The sequence below is a fragment of the Nannospalax galili genome, unplaced genomic scaffold (assembly GCF_000622305.1).
Source record: "Nannospalax galili isolate Female #2095 unplaced genomic scaffold, S.galili_v1.0 scaffold556, whole genome shotgun sequence".
Taxonomy (NCBI): domain Eukaryota; kingdom Metazoa; phylum Chordata; class Mammalia; order Rodentia; family Spalacidae; genus Nannospalax; species Nannospalax galili.
In genome coordinates, this window is record NW_008338253.1 from 398,897 (window position 1) to 423,055 (window position 24,159).

General features: G+C 38.2%; 1 protein-coding gene across 1 annotated transcript in view; it reads right to left on the reverse strand.

The window, feature by feature from the left end:
• The window catches only part of Otc (ornithine carbamoyltransferase), a 62,232-nt gene that overhangs the window by 8,835 nt on the left and 29,238 nt on the right, over positions 1-24,159 (reverse strand). Inside the window, exons 5-8 of the mRNA XM_029563485.1 lie at positions 10,882-11,035; positions 8,703-8,825; positions 2,620-2,673; positions 2,389-2,538 (exon numbers count right to left, since the gene is read on the reverse strand). Coding sequence (XP_029419345.1) covers positions 2,389-2,538; positions 2,620-2,673; positions 8,703-8,825; positions 10,882-11,035 — 481 coding nt within the window. The remainder of the gene's footprint in view (positions 1-2,388; positions 2,539-2,619; positions 2,674-8,702; positions 8,826-10,881; positions 11,036-24,159) is intronic.

The following is a 24,159-nucleotide window of genomic DNA, read 5'->3' on the forward strand; positions in this document are numbered from 1 at the left end:
CAGGATTTAAAAGTATATTTGGCCTGGGGCAAGAGATAAATACAAGGCAAAGGGACCAGAGTGAAGTTTTTAGTTTAAGATACCAAGGATAAATGTGTGTAATTCCTTAATCTTATGGAATTTTATAGTCACTTCTTTAAGTGTGGGGGAACATCACTCCAAGTTAAATCAGTAACTCACTTTTCTAATATTCTGTCTCGTGGACAGGGGACATGTCAGTAATGAACTCTCGTGGTATAATACATGGTTGCTAAGAAAAGTCACCAATATATAAAGAAGTCTCTTAGATGTGATGGTATTACAGGTTGAGGTATCTAAAAATTATGGATTTTAGCATCTGAAGCATACTTTGTCACAAATTAAAGCAATTTTGAAGAAAGTACTGAGGTAGGAGGGTATTAGAAAGGATTACAAGCACTGTGCTCGAGATATTTCACTCGCAGTGCAAATGCACTCCCAGTCTCAATTTTCTCCCACACTTAATTCCCAAAAGTAACATTCTCCCATCCATTTCCATTGTTCACTTACAAATTCAAATCTACCTTGTCTCATACTTTCCTACTTCAGAATAACTGCCATTGTACTAAAATTTTATTTTACTTCTAAGTTGAGAACAACTGAGTTTCTAAAATACTAGCAAAATGAGATGGAAAGGAAGTAACTTCTATACCTGTTATAATCAGTAAAATTATTATTCTTTAAGCCTGCAGTACCAGCACCAGAAAATCACCCAAGACAAGCATGAACTAAAACACTGGCAAATTAAAATATCCCCACAAAATATTTGAAACATATATGACAAGATTAGCCATCATATATAAAACTCCTACAATCAATGATGTAAAAGGAATAAAACAGAAACAGAGCAAAGATATGATGGCAATTGGAGAAAAAGAAATGGAAATGAGCAATAAATATGAAAATGCTTGATATAATCAGAAATAAGGCAAACTTTAAAAAGCACAAGATACCAATTTCCCTTAGATTTTCAAAGCATAAAATGTAAATAACAAGGAATGCGGTATGTGTGGAGAAATAACTATAGTATCCACTTGTAGGCGTAGAAACTGTTCACCCTGTTTGCATGGGCATCATTGATGTTTTCTAGAGTACATAACACATTACACAAAAAATTCGTGTAGGAATTTATTTTCTAGTAACATTTTCACAAAGAAATATGACTGAGGATTCTCATTATAGTATTGTCTGAAATTGGGATATTTTTATAAATTATCAATCAGTAAATTATTGTCCATCTATATTTTGGAATTCTACGTGCAGCTACTGAAAATATAAATATTTAAATGAATTGATAAGAAAATCCAAGATTTCTTAAGTGATAAAAGCAAGTGAGAATAGTATATCTAAAACACCATTTATGAAAACTCAGTGTTTGTACGTATACGGGCATACATATGTAAATACACAGAAAGGTCTGCAAAGAGCCATATCAGATTGTTAAATAGTGACTACCTGTAGAAGTAGTCACTGTTAATAGGGTAGGGGAAAATATTTTCAGTTTCTGCTTTCCAAACTTCTATTTATCATGAAATAGGAAAAACTTGAATTATCATGCTACTTTATTAGTAAAAATTTTGGTGCTTCCTTAATCACTTTCTCCACCAAAACAATTAGTTGCTCTGCTAACAAAACTCTGGTGTGCCCCTGTCCTTTAGCATGTGCTTTCAGAACACAGGTTTACAAAATGTAGCCCTGAAGAAGCAGCATTGCGTCACTTGGCAACCATGTTGAAATAAAAAGGTTTCAAATGTGACACACAACCCACTGAATCCGAAACCCTGGGGGTGGGGACCAGCCAGTTGTGTATCAACATTGCATAGAAATCTTTCTGATGGCTCCTCAAGATGGAGGCATACTGAAAGGAAGGAAGGCCAGCAAGCAGGAAGAAAGGATTGATATGCACTATTTCTGATCTTTCTGGAAGGCATTCCATTAAAGGGGCATCCCTTAGGAATCCCTAGAGTGGGTTAAAGGGCCCTTAGAAAATAAAACCGAGAATTAACCTTGCAAGAACAGTTATGGGGCTTTTCTTAGGGAAGAAATCTGAAGTAACTGTATGAATCTGAAGTAACCTGTTGTCTCTAAACTTACAGAGAGCAATGCATTCTGGTACCTCTGCTGCTATTAGAAAGGGAAAAACTTGTGTTTCTCTATTGCCTGGGTTTCAGACTCCTTTGTTTAGCATAAAAGTGCCTTTCCAAAATGACATGGCTAATCTTTGGGAGGAGAGAGATTTTTGTGGGATACAGTGAGTCCTTTATAAGGTGTGAACAGTCAGTCTACTGAGTCTAAAGTGAATGACTGATTAGGTGGTTCTAGCCATTATGGATGGAATTAATGAACCTTCACAGGGGCATCCGTTTATACCTTCATTGTAACCTGGTAACCTTGGAAAGCCTGAAGGCGCTTTTTCTTTTCCTCTTCTTGTCCCATGCTTATCCAAGTATCTGTGATTAGTACATTGCCTCCACGTGCTGCTTCCAATGGATCATTCGTCATCAGCAGCTTGGTACCATTCTAACACAGAGAAACATCCTAGTTTAGAAAACTTCATGAGACAGAGAAAGGCAATTTTAATGTTATATGTAGAGAGCATACCTCCTGGGCATACTGCTCTGCCAACTTGACTATACTAGGCTCTGGCTCATAACCCTGTAAGAAGAAAAAAAATGTTATTTATGTAAGTGTAAGTATATAGTTTAGTTATCCACGACACTATTTTATCTTCAAGAACAGCCTTTCCTGGCCCTGTATAGTGGTACACGCCTGTAAGGGCAGCACTAGAGATGCTGAGGCAGGAGGATCTTGAGTTCTGGGCCACTTAGGACTACAGGGGGAGTTTGAAGCCAGACTGGGCTACATATAAAAACAAAATCCCATCTCAAAACAAAACCAAGCCCCAAGCATAGTCTTCCTTTCCCTCTTCCTCACTTCCCTCTTTCTCTCCTACCCTTTTAAAAAGATGCAGCTCAACCATGTTCAGAAGAGCATATTTTTTAATCTAAAATTTAAAAATTTCATGGGGCCTTTCAGATTTATAAAAGGCAAATAAGCTGGGCGTGGTGGTGTATGCCTTTAATCCTAGCACTCAGGAGATAGAGTCAGGTGTAGATCTGTGAGATCCAGGCCAGCCTGGTCTACATAGCGAGTTCCAGGACAGCTGGTGCTACAGGGAGACCCTGTCTCAAAAAAGGGCAAATAACTTCCCCGTCTTTTTTGACTATCTCTATCTTCCTCAGTCACAAAGACAAACGACATAGAGCATGGAATTTCTAGCTCTTAACAGACAGACCTCTTCCTGGTCCTTTAATAACAAGAGGATCACATTCATAATTATACAACTTAATGCATTTTTTGTCTGAGTCTTTGTACATTCTGTTCTTTATGTCTAATATCCTTTCCCCTACCCATTCCATGGGTAATTTTTTAAGGTCTCAGTTTGAATAACTGTTCCTCAGGAAAGCGCTCAATGACCACTGCCGTAAATACTAATAGACTCCCACCTTATTTTCTGAGATGGGAGTTGCTTTGAAATGCCATTTATACAAGTACAATGATTTGCTAACATTATGTATTTTCTCAGAATGCTTTGGTGAAGTAAGCGAAGTTCCTAAAAGGAGGCACTTTATTATTAGGATTGCAAAAGCAGAAATTTTGCATCCTGGGAGTCTTGCTTGCATAGCTTAGCCACAGCTCTGAATGGCGGGGCATGATGTGGGCAGCTAAAGTGGCTGAAGCTATTCCAGTCTTGGCCTGCGTAGTCTCTCTTTCATCCGCCAATGAATTCTGAACACAGAATGTGAGTTGATTTTTTTTTCTGAAGCCTTCCATGTTTGGTACTTGCTTCTATGTCAAAGCTGATTAAGGGCCTCAAAACTTCTTGTTTATAGTCTCTATTTCTTGCTCCCTTAATTCTTTTCAATATCCTGCCACAGAAAGCTAATCTTCTTGTCAGCTCTGTACACATGTTGCCATTTTCTGCCATCTTCTGCCATCCCAGCCTTTCACCCTTGAATACCTCTTTTGTTATCTTCTCCTGGGTGTCTTCATCAGAACATGTCAGCTCTTCAGAAATCCAACCCAGTCTTACCTACAGACCCTCCATATGGAAATTCTGTCAGTTCAAACTACAAAATTATGCTCACCTTCCTTCATCCTCATTTTTTTTGATTTATTATGAATCAGTTTTTTATACTTTCAGTATGGCTTTGTGATGAATGGTGTGATCACCCTTTTGAAGCCCCCTTCATGCATAACCATGATTAAAGGGCATATTCCTCTCAGTTGCTGTGGTGTTGCCAGAAGATGGCCTTCAGCAGTCAGCCTGCTTGGGCCACTGCTTCAGTTGTAGAGGGCCACCTTACCCAAGGTCACATACGTAACCAGGGCCCATATTTTCAATGACAGATTGATAGATATGAAAACATGAGGCTCTCCACCAACTCTAGACAGCTCCAAATGACCATGCCAAGAACAAAATGTTACATAGGTCAACCAAGACTGGGGGTTGGACCTGCCTCACAGCTCAGCTTCTCCCTCTGTGCACTCCTGCTTCTTCCCCTTCCCCTTTCAAAGACATACTGTAAGAGGCATCTTGCACATCTTTCACACATAATGCTCAGATGCTGCTTTCCGAGAACCTCAAATTGTGATATGCATGCCCAGGTTCACTCATTTGAAATTGGTTTCTTTACACATAGTTGTCTACCCTAGTTCTATTACCAAGTTCTTTTAAATTTTTTTAAATTTATATTTATTTTATGTGTAGGAGTGCTATGCCTGCATGTACATAAGTATGCCCATGTCATACAGTGCCCATGGAGGACAGAAGAGGATGTCAGATCCCCTAGAACTGGAGTTATGGACAGTTGTTAGCTGTCATGTGAGTGTTGGGATTCAAACCCAGGTCTTCTGCAAGAACAGCCAGTGCTCTTAACTGTTGAGCCATCTCTCCAGCCCCTATGACCAACTTTTTGAGAAAAGAAACTGATAACATGTTCAAGATGATGACTGCAGGCATTTTAAAGCAAGCTTTGCTGCACTCAAATTGTCCTGAGGTTTGGAGCCTGGTTTATGGGGGTTTGGAGGAAAGTAATTAATAAAGGCTTGTGATTGTATAACTGATGTTTTGAACATTAATACTGGTAAATATAAACAAAGAGACTTGGATATTATCCTAGGTGCCTACTGCCCTGGAAATTTAGCCTTTCCTTTGGAGAGAGATTTGGTACTCTACAAGAATAATCATTCTTAGAAAAGGAATCAATAAGTACTTAGAGAACCAAGAGCAAAGCTTTGAAATTAGAAAATCATCCAGCCTTGCACACACTGGGCCATGACTTAGAATGCAGAGAGAAATTCTTTACTCACGTCTCAGCTTTCAATACTAAATCACTCATTGCCCTTTACATAAATCTTAAAACCAGATGAAGAAGGTGATTAACAAACCCAGTTTAGTCTAAATATTCACTTTGAACAATGTTATAATCATTACCATCAATGGCTTATGGAGCACTTTTACAATCATGGACAAAATTATTATTTTTTGAACAATGTAAGTTATTTTTGGTTGAAGCATGGGGAAATGGATTACTTATGGCCTTGGAAGTGGTTCGGTGTTTCTTAAATTTACAGTAAATCCCCTAGCTTTATCTTTAAAGGAAATAATTCTACTAACAACTGAAGCCTTACAAATTGATGGACTGACTTCTGCACTATCAGACTTTCCAGCAGATTTTTAAAAACTCTTACTCCCACCAAGATTTAAGTGGATGTCTATGTCCTTTATCATTTAAATGAGTTTCTGCATAAGAACAATACTGAAATTACTCTATAATATTGGAATTTCTCCCTTTGATGTTAATAAAACATTTTTTGACATGCAATAAAATGTTTAAACCATATATTTCTTCAACAGAATGAAGCCTTTCCAAAAGCACCTTATGGCAGGGAACAATTATTCTTAATGCATATTTTATCTGTAAAAGCAAACGCAATAATAGTTTGCCTTTATATGGAGCCTTTCTCGGCACTAGATTTCTAGTGAGAGTGTCAAGAGAGGCTGCATATGTCACATCTGATCCTTATTTCAGGTCATGCTAAATGAAAAGAGGTGAATGATACGCTGTAAGTGTCGTCTCTCCGAGTCATCAAAATTTGTTGTGCTATGAGGGTTTCCAGTGCATGCTTGCGATTTTTTTTTTTCCCCGTGGCAGGTACATCTTGGCAATACTGTCCCAGGAAAACTCATGACCTAGAGCTGAACCATGATTCAGTGATACAATGCTTAGCTAACATATATGAAGTGCTGGGTTCAAGCCCCAGCACCATGGAAAAAATCATGCCCGTGGGGAATCTCAGGATGCAGAAAATAGGATCTTATTTAGACATAGGATCTTTGCAGATATAATACTTAAGATGAGGTCATATGGAGTGGGGGTGGGCCTAAATTTAAAATGCTATGTTTTGGAAGAACAGGGACATTTGTACAGAGAGTTATATGGACACAGAGGGAAGATGATGGAGGATGGGACAGAAGTGGCGCAGCCAGAAGTCAAGTAACAGATGCAATGTGGCTGTGCCAACACCTAGATTTCAGACTTGTAATTTCCGGAGTTGTGAGACAATAAATTACTGTGGTTTCAAGCCACCCAATTTGTGGTAATTTGTTTTGGCCACCCTAAGAACCTAAGAAGAATCCATGGACCCAAACCAATTCAGCTCGAACCCTAGAGAATTGATGTAATATCATTTAAATTGTTTATGATATGACAGGTGATACATGTCTGTTTTTAACACTTAGAACTTGCACCTTTTCTTCATAAAGAAACTCTCTGACAACCAGGCTATTTTTCTCACTATAAGTGCCAGAAGATTTGTCACTCCAATGTGCCTGCTGCCCTTCAACAGTAACTGAGCCAGAAGGATGGAAACCTACTAACCTGCCTCCAGGTGGGAAAACTCTGAAGCATGACATGCACTCCCAAGCTCACTTTGGGTTCAAGGTAAGCTACTTTCTGTGGGACTGGACATGCCATGGCTTTAGAGTGACCAAATCACCCAGGTTAGCCCCATACTCTTCCCAGTTTTATCACTGAATGCTTCTTATCTCCAGGAATTCCCCAGGTCTGGAGAAACCAGGATGGTTGATCTCTGTAAATAACATTCTTCTTTAGGTTCTTCCCTTTCCCTCTCCTGCTCTACACAAATTCTCACTAAGGATCTGCTTATAAGGATCTTGTCCTAAGACCCTGGTAGGGTTTGGGGGAGTGGGGCGAACAGTATATGAGAAACTTAAGGACTGGGTGATTCCTGTTGGAGAAATTCAGCTATTCACCTACATTTTGTAATTCATGCTCCTGGTTGCTGGCAAATAAACACCTGAAACTCAAGAAGCAGAAGCAGACAGAGTTTTTTTTCAGTTTCCCATTTTCAGCTCAGAGTGAGCCACAGCAGTGACTATGGAGAAATCAGCAAACGTATCCTTGGAGAGAGACTTACTGGTGCATAACCATTGCAAAAGGTGTCTCCTAATGTGAGGGTCAATTTTATCTCTTAACAGAAATAAACACATATTTTCTGAAATATCTTCTGTTTAGGGGAATTTTCCTTTTAAAAGACTTGTGAAGGGACATTAGTAGCTACATAAGAAACATAATAGAGAGAGCTTAGTAGATTTTGGGTGCTTTTAATGTTCTGCTGAGACCCTTTGTGCTGGCTTGTGGTTGATTCTCTTGGAGGGCTCTTTTTTTGTTTAATAAGCACATGATTAGAGGAAGCATTTCATTACAGCTTTAACATATTCAATAACAGTTTTCAGAGCAAAGATACATCTCTTTCAAAAGTGGCTGTAAATTGGAAGGCTAATTCTTACCTTTTACAAGTCCTATTTATTCTGTAGGGGGCAGACATATCTTAACACAGGGCTATCTAGGGAAACATACATGTTTTATATTAGTGCATTTATTTATGCATATATGTTATTATGTAGATCAAAATTTACATGTTAAGAAATTGAAACCATATAAAAGACCTTAAAAATGGTATTGCCCTCCTATCTTTATCCCTGAACCAGCTAGTTTTTCTATTTAGAGGCAACAACTATTACCATTTCCTTATGTAGCAAAAGATTTAAGTTGGGTTTATGAAAGAAGTTGGGTTTTCCATATATTCTATAAGAGATTACCACCAGGATAGAAAGCATGGAGGAGTTATTTTCACAGCCACGTGAGACTCGATTTTAAAGAGCTCATATACATGCCATCATTGGTTACTTCACATGGGACTGCCATTTTTGTTGCTGTTGTGTCAAATTACATTATTGGAGAAATGACAGCATCATTCCTGTGCACTGAGGAGTCTATGCTGTCTGGCTTTCACTGCTTTCTTCAGCCTGTGTGGTGGTAACACACAAGGATTCCAGTCATCATAATGACCAGTAGCAGGGCATTCAACAAAATAATTCAGACATGCTTTTACTATAGACTCACAGAATGGAAGGCATCAGTCAAGACTAATTTTCACTGTAGAGATGGAAAATTGGGCTCTTAAGAAGCCAGATTGTCATTAAAAAATGGAGTTTGTGGCCTCACCTATGCTGTCTCTGATCAGAAACTTTGTTTATACTGGGTAGTTGCATCTGATTGAAGAGGAGGATCCTTCAAGGCAGAAAGTCTCCCTACCTTAGGAGTGGCTGCCTGGAGGTGCATCCCGAATTTCGCAGCACTCATCATGATGGAATGCAGGATGTTGTTCCCATCCCCTATCCAGCTGAGAGTAAGACCTTTAAGGGAGCCATAATGTTCCTAAAAAGCAAGGGGTAAAGGGGATTAAATATGGGGAATAAGTTCACTTTTATGCAACAGTAATTGGGGTTAAAATAAAGGAGACAGTCTTCACTTCAATAAAAACACTTTGCTCAATGAATAAACCTTTATTTTATTGTACAGAGCAATTCAATAACACAAACAATCACAAAGTAGTTTGAAAGTACTAATATCTTAAACTAAGACATTGTACAAAGACTCAGATTTTTTTATTTGTATCTTTACATAATTGTTTCGGTTCCATTTAATCTGATGGCTGTGTCCTGTCTATGATGTTTGTTTTTTGTTTGGTCTGGGGTTTTTAATTTTTTTTGAATTTCTGTGAATTTCAATGAATACATCGTGATCATATTCAGAAGCCCTCCTCTATCTGACCGTCCACATAGCCCCTCCCCACTGAATTTCATGCATTCTGTCACATATGTTCAGGCTTATTGAGCCAAGTTTGTGTCTCCAAATGTCCCTCAGTGTGAGTCCATCCACTGGAACGTGGTCAACCTATCTAGTGCCACCCCCTTACAGAAGACCGACTCTACTTCACCAAGCAGGGATCACTTGTCAATAGTTCCTCTGTTAAGGTTGGATCTTCTTGCCCATTTCCCTAGTTCTATGCAGGATTCTGTTATCTTCTTCCATCATATGGGTCCCCAGGATCAAACTCAGCCCATCAAGCTTGGCAGCAAGTACCAAATCACATCATCATAAAAAGTTATTTAAATTCCTAACTTAGGAACACACTGCTCAGTTGGAGCCTTAACTCTCTAAATTCTGCATGTTCTTTACTCTATTCCTTATCAACCTATTAAAAGAACAGAAAATGTTTCCCTCGTTCAGTTACTAAGCAATAATAGACCATCTTCAGCAAACCCCTCGCATCTATATTTCTAAGTTATAGAGTCTGATGTATGAAGGGTCACTGTATTAGTTACTTTCCACATCAGTGGAACAAAATATCCAAAATACCTGACAAAAGCAACTTAAGGAAGAAATGAAGGGCTTATTTTGACTCACAGTTCAAGGACACAGTCCATGATTATGGGGAAGTCATAATGGCAGGCTCTTGAGGCAATTGGCCACATTGCTTTCAGAGTCAGGAAGCAGAGAGAAATGAATATCAGCATTCAGCTTGCTTTCTCCTTTCCATTCAGTTCATGAACCCAGTTTATGGAATGGTGCTTCCCATGGTTCAAGTGGGTTTGCCCAACTTGGTAAACCTAATGTAGACAATGCCTCACAGACATGCCCAGAGGTTTGTCTCCTAGGTGATTCTAGATCCTGACCAGGTGGCAATCAATATTAATTACCACAGTTACATAAGCCTTGTCCATTCTGCATACACTTGCATTCCTTATTCATCCCTTGTTGAACTCAGCAAAATGAAAGAACAGATGATGTGAGAGGGGCTGCAGAGGTTTGGAAACAGGATTGAAAACAAAAGGATCTTATACTCTGTTTATAACAATGCACTGTTTTCTTCAGATCTGTAATAGTCACTCATATGCAATAATTATTTGCCAAGATTAGTTAAAAGTTAGTCCTAGTTTGTTTCTTCGTTGCTGTGACAAAATACTCTGACCAATACCAACTTGGGGAGGACAGGGTTTATTTGTCTTACATCTCCCAGGTAGCAGTTCATCAGGGAGCCCAAGGTAGGAACTCAGGGCAGGAACCTGGAGGGAGGAGCTGGAGCACAGGCCATGGAGGAACGCTGCTTACTGGCTTGCTCCCCTGGCCCATGCTCAGCCTGCTTTCTTATGCAACACAGGCCCACCTGCCCAGGGGTGGCACCACCCACAGTGGGCTGGGCCCTCCCACATCACTCATCAAGAAGATGCCCCTCAGACATGGCCATAGGCCAGTCCAATAGAGGCAATTCCCCAATTGAGGCTCCCTCGACCCAGGTGTGTCAAGTTGACACTAAAGCTATCCAGCACATAATAATTAAACATCGTTTAAGTAAATGATTTCCCTTGATGCTAATTGGGAATTATTTGTTGATTTTTCCTATTTTTGTAAGACAAAGAAATACAACAACCTGGAGTGTAAGGTAATCAGCCAGGATTTGGATAGGATGATACAAGTCTGATAGCCCATTGACAATTGGGATGGATGCTTCCTTAGCCAGGATGTCCAGATCTGATTGTTTATACACTCGAGCCAACACTGCATCTGTCATGCTGGAGAGCACACTGTGGCAAACCAAGAAAACACAATCTCAGTCAGTTTTGTTTAGTAACTCTTTCTTTAATACAAGATCCTAAAAATAGTAAGAAATGCTAAAAATTAGTCCTTACATTATATCTATGCACATGACATTTAAAAGCTAATGGTAAACATGCAGTCATTACAGAGGACAGATGTTGTTCCACCCACATCTTATCCAGTGGTGAGTAATTTTACATTTTTACAGAGATAGGAAATCTATTGTGGGCCCAGCAGACATGATTATAATTTATAATTGATAAATGCCAGTTTATCAGTTTAATCAAGTTTAAAGGGACAAGACCAAAAGCAAGACATTCAAAGAAACATTAATGTCTTGGTGTGTGGCTAATTTTCTCTTACATTATCCCAAAGGAAAAAATAATTGACATCCTCTCTGTAAAATTTAAAACAGAAATGTAGCAGATATGGCAATACACACAAATTGCCCTACAAGAAAGAACCTGCTACACAGAGACCCATCTATTGACAGGAACTGGCAGCCATACCTTCACATCTGCTGCAGCATCAGGGCCAAGGTCATCTTCTTCCCAGATTGTTCCCACCCAATGGCTGAGCTCAGCATGGAGAATAGAGGTGAGCTACATCTGCCTGAGTCAGGACCTACCAAAGTAAGGCAGTCTTCGCTCTGGGGCTCCCCAAGCCTAGCCAAGGCCTCTTCAGAGCTATTCTATCATCTGGGCCTCTCCTTACCCACCCCTTCTTTACCTTCTCCTTCCACATGGGGCGGTCCTACCTACTTGTATGCAGGCTCCATCCCCATTCCTGCCTCCTGCTTCCTTCCTCCTTTATCTTCACAGGTGTTTCCCCTAGTACATCTCCTGCACATCTAACTCCATCTTGAGATCTGCTTCTCAGTGCACCTGTACTGACAGCCAACAATGAACTCTGGTGCTTATAACATTCAAAGACCCCTCAAAAGACTGAGTCCTCATGGAACTTAGAGGATCAAACATTGGAAAAACCTTATCAGTAAAGAAATTGAGATAAATTATTGCTCTGAACTATGTAAAGAAATTATGTATTACAGCATGAGGTAGATGAGTAAAAATTCACTTCAGTTTCTCTTAAACACCATATGATGTTGGTTACCTTTTAGTGGTGTACAAAGACATGAAGTTTCAAATCTTGCTGTACGTGGAAGTCACTTGAAGAGTTTTCAAAACCCCTGATACCCACTCCATACAGTGTCCATTATGTCAGAAGGAGTAGACTCTCTGGGGAAATGGGCCTTAAAAATTGTCATTTTTTAAAATTTCTGAAGCAATGCCATTTTTCAGCAAAGGCTACAAACCAAAACTAGTGCATTGTTCCTCAGATCAATATTGGCACCACCTGGGACCTTACCAGGAGTACAGAATCTCAGACCCCACCCAGATGTACTGACGCAGAATCTGGATTTTAACAGGATCTCCAAGTGGCATGTTTTTACATTAAAACTTGAGACTTACGAAGAAGAAATCAAGGTCACCATATTTTTCAAAATTCCATTCAGTTTTTCCTAATCCTAACCAGGTTAAAAAAATCAAGAATAAATATTTTTTTTTTCTGAGCTAAAAGCCTACAATGAATGCCAGGGAGTACTTTCTGGGTCAATTAAAGGAAAAAGGAATTTCAAATCCTCTGAGGAAAGAATAATTCACCAGTGAATAATTCCTAGTAAAGCCTACCTCATTAGAGCAACCAGCTGCCCTGATATATCTGATGACCTGAGACAATGGTACTTCATTGAGTAACAACAGAACTTTCTTCTGTACTGCGTAGATGCCTGGACCCTTTATGGTTGCTGAATTCTTTAGGTGAGTCAAACAACATTCCAAAGTGGAAGAACCAATGTTCTAACCTACTAACAGCTGTGTTAAAATAATTTCATATCTGCTTCCCCTTTCTTCAGAATCATAATACAGATCTTTTTCACAGTAGAATGCAGGTTTCGAACTCTATCATGAAAAAGGAATTCACTGGAGGCCAACATCTCAATAAGGTTTAAAATCATAATCCACTAATAAGTCAATATTTAATTCATTAATTTTATGGTATCTAAAACTTCATAAAAGAGATGCAGAAGTGTTTGACCTTAAATGTCATACTTTACATTTCTTTAAACATGCACGGATTCCTATAATATGCACAGATGCTCCCAAATTCACTGGCTTCACCCAGGTCTCACCCCCTAGATTTCCAGAAATTATACCCCAGAAATTATGAATTCATTAATGGATGTGTTAATCATCTGATAAGGTCAGAGGGCACATGATCTGTTCACTTCCCCAAAGTCCCACCTCTTAACATTGCTATACTGGCGACTAAGACTAACACATAAACATTTGGGGGACATTTCAGATCCAAATCATAACAGCCGAATGAGTGGAAGAAGATAATGGCACGAGGAGAAACTATGTGGGTTGAAGATGTCTATGTTTGAAGTCATGAGGAAGACAGACCTAGTAATGTTCCTGGAGCTAGAACAGAAAAGTACTATGTAATATTTGGATTGTAGGAGCACTATACCCTGGGGAATTCTTTACAATATATGATCACCAAGAACCTGGAAGTGAAATTGTACAGTCATGCTACGAACCATTCATCAGAAAGCAAAACTAATGTACACATTCAGACTCTAGGTGCTCTTCCAGCAGCTAAGTCATTTCAGATACGTGTGCAGGAACTCATGAAATATCTGCTAATGTGTGCTTGACAAGTTTGAGGCCAGAATAAAGGACTATAAAGATGTAAAGAGCAAGTAGAGGAGACTAAGGGTACAAGTTAATAGTAGAGCACTTGTCTAACATGCATAAGGCCCTGGTTCCATCACTAGCACTGAGGAAAAACCTGTCAAGCATGGTGCACACCTAAAATTCCACCTAGAAGCAGGAAGATCACAAGGTTAATCTTGGCTACCTAGTAATACCCCAAGATATTCTCTCTCTCTCTCTCTCTCTCTCTCTCTCTCTCTCTCTCTGCATGTTTGTGCAGAAATAGAGCAAGGTAAAGGGAACAAGCTATAGAACTTAGTATAAAAGATGCTACCACATGTGTGAAAAGTAAGAGAAAGATTGAATCCACATTCTAGTATCTTATACAAAACAAAGAAAACTATCATTCGGGATATTCTTATCATAATCATGCAGAATCCAGAATTAAAATATAACTTTTGTGATTACATGGTGCACTATCCTACAGGAATGTGCCCCTCTCACCATTGAACTATTACATCTGTTCAGATTCCTTAAAGAAGCTTGGTGTTTTCTAATAAAGTCTCTCTTTTATTTAAAAAAGAGAAGGAGCTATCCCCATCATAAGGTATATTAGAAGAAATAAGATCTTATATGCTTGGAATAAAATTATTTTCCTTTCAATTTAGTCAACTCTCAAGAGCAATCCAATGGGAGTACAGTAGCAGGTGTTTTTGCTCCCCGCCCAACACCTGTAACATTTCTTAGCAGATAAATTTTGGTCCCTAACACTGCTCTAAACAAAAAAGTCAAATAAGAAATTGGAACGATTAGAGAATATTCAATTCAGTGTCCTTGGCAGGATAAAATCAGAGCAGTTCTGAAACATCACATTGTTGCCAGGAAACAAGAGAGGTTTTAAAAATGGCAAGGGCACTGCTAATGAGAAGGGAGTCAACTTAAAGAAGCCCCAGTTTTCAAGTCACAATTATTTATAGCAGTAAGAATCATTACATGGAACAAATTGTGTTTCTAAAAGGCCATGGTACTTGTAAGGAAAGAATTAATATAAAGAAAATGTAAAAATATAAAACAGAAATATGAAAGAAGGCTGAATTCCATTGCATTTAAATGTATTTAAAAAAGTAGGATTTATAAATATATAAGTATTGTGCTCATTCATTAAAGGAGTACCAAAAGGGTCACTGGACCCTCACCTGAGTATCCAGCCACTCTTCCCAGCCAACTAATCCAGCCTTGGAAGAAAAAAGAAAAATGAGGAAGAACCCAATAGAGGGATGCTTTTGGAAGCCCTTGTCAAGAAACTCCAATGGACTCTCATATGAACATTTGAAAATTGCCCTGTTCTGACTTTTTTCTAGTTCCCTGTCTAGAACTTGTAATGCTAATTACTCTTGCCTTTACGTCTCCTTCACATCTCCTATTCACCAGTCAAGGACTTTGTTTTCCCCTTAGAGATAAGAGTTATGCAATTTGGGAGCCTTTTAGATAGACTCACTGAAGGGGTACTCCAATTGCCCCACTCTGTGTCCCTGTTCGTCGTGGAAGAAGCCAGAGTAGTCTGCGTCCCTATTCCCTATTGGCAATTTGGGTAACCCCTTCAGAGGATGGCGTGATAAGGAGGTAGGAATTGGCTAGGCAGTTAGGGTAAAAAGACCCTAAAGAAATGTAGCCAGTTTCTTGGCTAAAAGTCAAAATGTCCTTGGGCCTCTTAGCAACATACTCTGTTCCAAAGGCCAAAAATGTCAAAAGTTGGGAGCTTGTATCTAATTCTTAAAAGATTTTAGGGCTACCTCTTCAGAGGGGGGAATGTTGGAGGGGAGGGATTGGGCATGGATTTGATCAAAACACCTTACATACATGTATGAAATTCTCAATAAAGGTTTTGCAAAAATTAAAAAATAAGTATTTATATATAAAACTATATTTTCAGATAGATATTTTATGGATAATTTTGTTTAGTTTTACTATCCTCAACATAAAGTATATATGTGACAGAATGTATGAGGTCCAGTAGGGGTGGGAGGGCATAGCTGGGGAGGGGGTCTAAATTTGATTAAGAAGTGTTGTATGAAATGTACAAAAACTCAATAAAAATTTTAAATCTCTATAAATTATAATGTATTAACATAATATATAAGCCAAATAATCCTGGAAACAGTAGAAGCTCTTCTCCAAGTAAGCCCATCAGCATTTGTGTTCTTATTCAGAAGTAATGGTGGAGGAGTGCAGCAGTTAACAAACATCAATTGTCATGCAGTTTCCAGTAGAGACACAATACAAGTATTTATTCCAAAACAATACTGGAGTCTGTATCCTGAAAAATAAATCTAAAATTTCACATTCACTTTATTGTTTCTCTGAAACAGAAATATTTTCATAACTTGACTAATTCTAACAATGCAAAGAAGAAAAGTATATGTTTTCAAATACTGAGACAAGACAAGGGGGTTGTACAAGGGTCCTGTGGTAAACAGAATAATGACTCCATAGATGCCCATGACCTAATATTCAGAACCTGAATATTCACTTTCCCAAATGGAATTTCACGGATATCATTAGAGCAAAGACCTTGCAATAGGAAGATTCCACTGGGTTGAACTCAATATAATCACAAATGTCTTCATAAGAGAGAGAAAAGAGATCAGAATTGGGAGAAGCTGCAATGATGAGGAGTTTGAAGATGGATGTAAGGGACCATGAGCTTAAGGATTTGGGCAGCCTTTGGGAGCAGGAAACCAAATCTCCCTGGGATCTCCAGTAGGAGACATACGTTTTAAATTTCTAACCTCCAAAATAATAAATTAATTTTTTAATTGTTTAAGACATGAAATTCTGGATAGTCTGTTAAACAAGCTATAAGAAAAAAAACTATAGACCCAATGACAAAAGTGAAAACTAAGTGAGAACAAGATACACAGCCCAGTGATCAATAGCTGGAGTTTAATTCACCTTGATCTTAGCAACCAGGTCTCACAATCTATATAACTTGTATCCCAGGCTTTCTGAGATGCTAATTTTTTTTTCTTTCCATCCTGGTCAAATTACTTAAATCCTGAGAGGATGTGAAAGTACTCTTTTGTGGAATTCTTAGCAGCCCAATAACATATATCCCCAAAATGACAGCCCAACAATGTTTAAGTTCCTGAACTGTGCAAGAATAGGCTCATGGAACATAGAACAGGGATAAAGCAGAGGACACTAATGAATCTCTCAGTTCTCAATAATGAAGCTCCCTCATGCAGCAGATGGCCAGGAACACAAAAGGTCACAAATGCCAAAATGTAGAGATCAAGAGTCTGCTGAATGCTGGTCTTTGGACAGGACCACTTTACTAAACGTCACCCACCTAAGGCTCAGGGACCACTGCAGAAGAGGGGGCAGATTGTAAGAGCCAGAGAGAAGGTGCATGATGATATGGAAACAGAGTCCTACAAGCTCCTGTGAACCTGCTCATATGATTCTATGGCAATGGCGTCAGCATACACAAGTCCCATGCAAACTCAAGAAGACAATAACCCAGCATAGAACTGGGAAATTCAACAGCAGACCTCGATTTTATCTGAAGGAATATTGGCAACTAATTGTTGCTAGATGAAGAAGAGCTGATCTTCCAAAAACAAGGGACTCTGGATAGGCTGACTAGACTCAGTGGACAGACTTGCATTTGGGAATGGCTGGGGACACCGACAACCCAGTGGGCCTTAATAGGGATGACAGAATATATGGGTTCCAGTCAGGGGTGGGAGGCTATGAGAGGATATCCTGCCAGTGGGGACAGGGGTATAAAGACGAGTAAGATTATTTGAGATGTTCTATGTGAAATACAGAAAAAATTCAATAAAAAAGAATAAATAAAATCTGTGATACTAATGACATTATATCCTGTTTTATCTTCAAAACACTCAGCACTGTAATTAATGTGTAATTAATGTAATCTTATGTGTACATTTTCCTTTGTAAAATATTTGGAGCATTCAGGAAAATCTTAACTGTTAGGCTTTGCTTAAATGCTGAAAAATATTTGATTAAGTTTGCAGTCAATATTTGAATGTTGAGGAGACCTGTTTTGTTCAATTACTATGCATTTGATTGTATGAATAGTATGTAAATAGGTTTATTTTTTCTATTTTCTTTCTGTGGTGCTAGAAATGAAACTAAGAACCTCAGACATGTACACAAATGCTCTACCGCTGAGGTACACCTTTAGCACTTATATAATAAATGGTTCAAGAAACAAAAATGTGAACATGCATCAGAATTACCAGAGTTTGCAAAAACACTATCTGCTCTAGTTCTCATTCAGTAAGCATGATTTGAGATCCAAGAGTTTTCCTTTTAACAAAGCTCCCAAGGGTTGCATAAGTTGTTGCTTTGTTAACCACACGTTGATAATAAGTGGTTTAGAGAAATATATTCTGTATTCTGTTTAAGGGAATGTTAAATGTTTGATAGATTCAAATGAACAGTAGGTCTGACCATTAACAAAGTACAGAGTACGGAATACTGTTGAATACTGTTGTAGGCACAAAATTTCCCTTAGAGTCTCATCTATAATAAAAAAGGAGCATGACAGAACTTTCTCAAAAATGCCACTTGGTCCTCTTTCAGACACAGAAGCTGCAGGTGAAGTGGCATGCAATGATGTGTGTATGATGTGGGCCAATGGGATGCAGTTCCCAGAATGTTTTCACATTAGAAACACTTGGGAGAACAAAGATATTAAGGACACTTTAGGTAATTTGTTCATATCACTTTGTCAGTAACATTGGTTTCTTCATGCTTAAAGTTGCTAAAAGCATAAAGAAATTGCTCTTCTTTCAAATAAAGATCATTTCAAAATATAAACAAACTTCCCCACTGGAAACAATGGCAACCTTTCAGCTAGAGCTGGAGGCTTCATGTAGCTGTCCAGTAATTTAGAACTCCAGCTTTAAACATGTTAAGAGCTTGATTATCCTTGTTATAAATAAATGAATGGTTGACAAGTTAAAACTATTCTCTGGCTCTGTAACTCTGTAAGTACTTTTCATTTTGACCTCTTTTCATTTGCATTCAATGGAAATGGAGTTCCGCTTTCTTTGCACTAGATTCCTGCAGTTTTCAGATACTTTTAGGCCTCTGCCCACAACTATAGAAAAGCAGCTCTTGCAAAATCTACGTTTTCTGTATTTAATGCTTCCTATACATACCAGGGTATGTACCCTAGGTATTTAATAGCCAATATTAAGATTTTTTTAAAAGACATTGACAACTTAAAATAAATATTCAACTTATTTTGTCAGAATGTTTACTGTGTGGTCTATATACCCCATCATTTGTTTTTCTGTTGCTTAATAAAAGGTGAAAGATGATAAAAGACTTTCAATAGAAAGATGGTATAGGAGATCAAATGTTAAAACTATTCTGGAAGATGTATCATTGGCACATAATATCTGTGAGTGTTTTCTATCAAAAGGAGTACCACTATAATCATTAGAAAAAAAATCATTCTAAAAAGGAAAAAAAAAATTGTAGTAGTGTATGCCTGTATTCTTAGTGCTCAGGAGGCCGAGACAGGAGGATTTCTGTAAGTTCAAAGCCTGCCTGCTCTACATAGTGATCACATGGTCATCATGCAATGCATCACAAAACTGTCTCAACAAAAGAGCAAGAAGACTAGGGATTTAGCCTCATAGATGAGCACTTACCTGCCATGAAGGTCCTAGGTTCAATCCCCAGTACTGCAATAAAGAAAATTTCTCCCAGATATGACTTTAAAAATAACTGAAAATGACACGGAACTTCTTATAACCATGCTTAAATCTTAGACCTGTTTAAAAATGAGATGGTCTTGGAACATTGTCATAACTGAAAAGCATGGGAGTTATCAGTGATGAATGAGTTTTGGTCAAAATGAACCAACTGTAACACAGATTACATTTGCCAAATACGGGACAATGTGCTCATCCATAAAAATAACTGATGATGCACTGAAATGTTCAAATATATTAAAACCCATGAGTTTAAAGCTTATTTATCTGTTTTATGTATTTAAATGTTTTGCCTGCATGTATGAAAGTACACCATGTGTTCACAATGCTGCAGAGGCAAGAAGAGGGTGTTGGATCCCCTGGAACTGGACTTACAGACTGTTGTTAGGTGTAATGAGGGTGCTGGGAACCGAACCTGGGTCTTCTACAAGAGCAGCCAGTGCCCTTAGCCTCTGAGCCATCTCTCCAACCCCTAAAATCTATGAGTTTATAAAGATTTAAATAGAAGAACATTAAGAATTTAACAAGACCAATTTCAGGTCAAATTTGAAAGAGGCCTCTTACATTGTACATGCTCCTGGTCAGAACAGACAGATTATATAAAAAGAGAAGAAAGTGGTTCAGTCTGGCAAGAGGGCTCTAATGTTTGTCATATTCATGCAGGATTCAATGGCCATTTTGAAGGAGTGATATGGAAGAGATATGACAAGGGTAGTTGATCTAGATAAATCCTTTGCAGGCCAAATTTTCTGCTATTCTTTGGTTGCTTTACTTCTGTGTTATACCGGATACTTACATAGAAATTAAATACCCTTAACACTAAACTAAACCCAAACAAAAAAGCAATAATCAAAGTCTCCTCAGCATTCACGATGGAGACTTTGCTTGAACGTAGGGTCTTTGAAGATTGAATTAGGTAGGATGAAGTCATACAGGAGTAGGTGAAGTCCTAATGCCAAAGGCTGCTGCTGTTCTTGTGAAGAGGAGAGGATATACCACAACACATAATGAAAAAAGATCAGACAAAGGCGGAGGAAGATTTTGAAGTGATGCACCTACAAGCCAAGAAACACCAGGAATTGCTGGCAGGCATCAGAAAGGGAATTATGATGCTGGAGACAAGTGGATATGCGTTTTTCTACCCTCCAGAATTATGAGAGAATAAAGTTATCTTTAAGTTTATGACAATTTGCTATGGTACCTCTAGGAAACTAATACAGGGTTTGTGCTGACGTTCTTAGTTTTACATCAGCAGAAAAATTTAGCAATTACAACCGTAAGTAAATTATACCTATAGTGAAAGTAATTAGTATAGAACCACATTACACTATTTGGTTTTATATGAAGCATTTCATACACGTGGTTCCTGAAGCCATATTACTAAGTACTGTATTAAAGTGAAAATGACTGTGAAGCTATTATGCACCTTTCAATAGTGCACTCAGAGCATTAGGCATGAACAGCTATCATTATGGAAGAAACACAAAGCCTTCTAACTGGAGAGATAATGGCTCACCGCTGTTGCTAAGTTCCATCTGATTTTAAAATTCCGAAGAATCTGAGTCATGCTAAAGTATCACGCCTGGTATGACATCTGAAAGTACATGCTGAGAGGAAGGAAAAAATAGAACATCCAACTCTTAACCCCAGTAGAAGATCAGGGAACTGACATCTGAAAATGCCATCCAATCTGGAGGAAATTTCAGTGAATGTGTATATATTACCTATTATGTATGTGTGTATGTATGTGTTTTGTACTTTTCTGATACATTAAGTGGTGGGAAAGAGTTAAGAAAGACTCCTCAAGAAAGGGAATTAACAATCCAACTGATTATATTCAATAAGGTCCTGGACCCTCAATGTTCCACACTGCATGAAGGAACCAAAGGAAGTTTTAAGACTGTTTTTCCATGGGTATAGAATAAATTCAATTAATTTTCCAAGTTTTTAAATTACTCTGTTTTGTTGTTGAGAGTCTATCCCTTGATCAGTTTACACTGGAGGCAGAACCTGTATGTCCTCCAGAAGCATGATCTGCTTTGAAAAATATCAAAAGAAGAAATGCTCATTTTGAATATGATGTCATTATATACAACTAAAAATTCCTCCCACTGTTTCCCAGTCAGCTAGAATGAGAAGTTTGGTCATGCAGGAAAGAGTTAATGTAGAAGTCCTGAGATGGCTATGCTTTTGAGGTCTGCTTACAAGGATAGTATTTGGCTGCCATCTAGAAACTTAGATTTTATAAATTGGCAAGGATATACATACTGTGATTTATGTGGAACACTTCTTTCTGGGATGCTGGAATTTGGATTTGTGCTGGGCAAGACTGTGCTGATGTGACCAGTCACCAATAAAAACCCTGAGAATTATTTCCTAAGGGAGCTACATGTGCTCTTATGACCAGTCTCCAATAAAAACCTTAGGGACTGCTTTTCAGAGGAAATTTAGGATCTCCTGTGAGATTTCAATGAGTGAAGACTTTGAGGTTTGTACCTAGTTTTGCCCTTATCTCACCCATGTATTTTTTTCTCTTCATGATTTTTCTCAGTTTTGGAGATGAAACAAAAGGCTTTGTGCATGCTAGGCAAATGGTCAACCACTGAGCTGCACCCTCAGCCCTCCTTTATTGTCATTTTCATTTGTGAATTTTAGATGTAATAAATCTGGGTCATGAAGCAGCTATATGTTAAGTCTTGTAATCCTTCCTAATGCATCATTGAACCTGTGGGTGGTGTTGAGGATCCTTAGCACACCAGCTCCTACAAAATATCATTACACAGCTCCACTTCACTGCTTTCCCTAACATACCCTCAGATTACACAATATTCAGTTCAGACTTAGCTAAGGAGATTTACCCATAGTATCTTGTTTAATGAACAAGTTACATTATTATAATTCAAGGAGAAAAAACTAACTTTTTTCTCTTTAACTGTGAAATTTCCTTTGGGATACTTGCTTGTCTTAAAAAAATCTTGTTTGACCTTTAGTATAAGATTTTGATTGTGTTGAGTATATCTAATTATGAATTGTTATGCACAGCAAAAGAATCAGGAGCGTGAAAAGGAAACTATAGAAGGGAAAAAAGTTTGCAAAGCATATATCTGAAAGGGGAGGTGAAAGTCCAATATTTAAGAAACTCCTACACCTCAGTAACAAAACGAAACCCATATGAGCTATAGAACAAACAATGATAAATCAAGCTGGTGCTTGTCTCTACTGGCTACCTTTCATGAGCTATGCAAGCTGCCTGAAGAGAGAATTAACTAACAGTCTTACCCAGTTGTGAATCCTGCACGCCACAGTAACTGACATGGCAAGATATGCACACTGGTACAATAGAGGCACTAATATTATAGAGTAACCAACCACTTTCTAATTGGATTCAAGGTCTGCTTCATAGGATGGAGCCCATACCTGACACTGATAGCAGGCCTAGGAGCTTGAGGCTTGACAGCCCATAGGCAAAGGGAGGAAGCCTAATACAAATAATATGCTAAATAGATATAGTATTAAACTGACTCCTAATGACTTATTGTTACATACATAGATAAATGCATCTCTCAACTCTCAGCAGAGAAGATTCCTTGTACAGCAGATGGTGAATAATACAGAAAACCACAACTGGCCAATGTAAAGAGAACAAGAGGCTGCAGACTGCTTATCCCTGAATAGAACACCTACATCAAACTTTTGCCTCCCAAGGCTCAAGGATCATTGCTGAAGATGGGGTGGAAAGAGTGTAAGAGCCAGAGGTGGTGGATGACTACAAGGAAACAGAACTTTCCAGACATCTCGTCAGTTACTCATATGAACTCACAGCAATGCTGACAGCAATGGACAAGTGCCACATAAGCTCAAGCCAGAAAAAAATGCAACAGAGACTTGGGGAAATGGGAAAGAAACCTCAACCTTATCTGAGGAACTATTGGCAACCGATGACTGCAGGGAAGGGGAGATTCAGTCTCATTTATCAGTGAGATTATTAGTAGATTGACCAGGGTCCTGTGGATGAACCATACTGAAATACATTTGGGGACACAAACCTGATTCTATCAGGATACATATATATCCTGGAGATCTAAATATGATCAAAATATATTGCATGAATTTCACAAAAAATGAAAAAGAATTGAGATACAGAAACAACTTGGATCAACATGTGGATGGATAATAAAAATGTGATATATATATATATATATGTACAGAAATATCATTCTTCCTTAAAAAGAAGGAAATCCTTCCATTTGCAAAAACACAGATGTACCTGGAAGATATTATACCAAATGAAATAAGTGATGGAAGGTCAAGTGGTTCATGATTCCCACTTATTTGACATATTTGAAATAGTCAAACTCACAGAATTAGAGAGTAAAATGTTGTTTCTAGGGAACTGAGGAGAAGAAGAGTAGAAAATTAGAGTTGCCATTCAATGGGCATAAATACATATGTAATATGGGTAAGTTGTAGGGATCTTCTACATGATGTACTTTTCATATATAGATATTTACTATTCATTTTTCATATCCCCTATTGGATTTTTGTTTTGTTTTGATTTTTTGAGACAGTCTTTCTAAGTAGCCCAGGCTGATTTCAAATGAGGCAAGCACAATACTTGGCTTGGTTTTATTTTTCATTCCT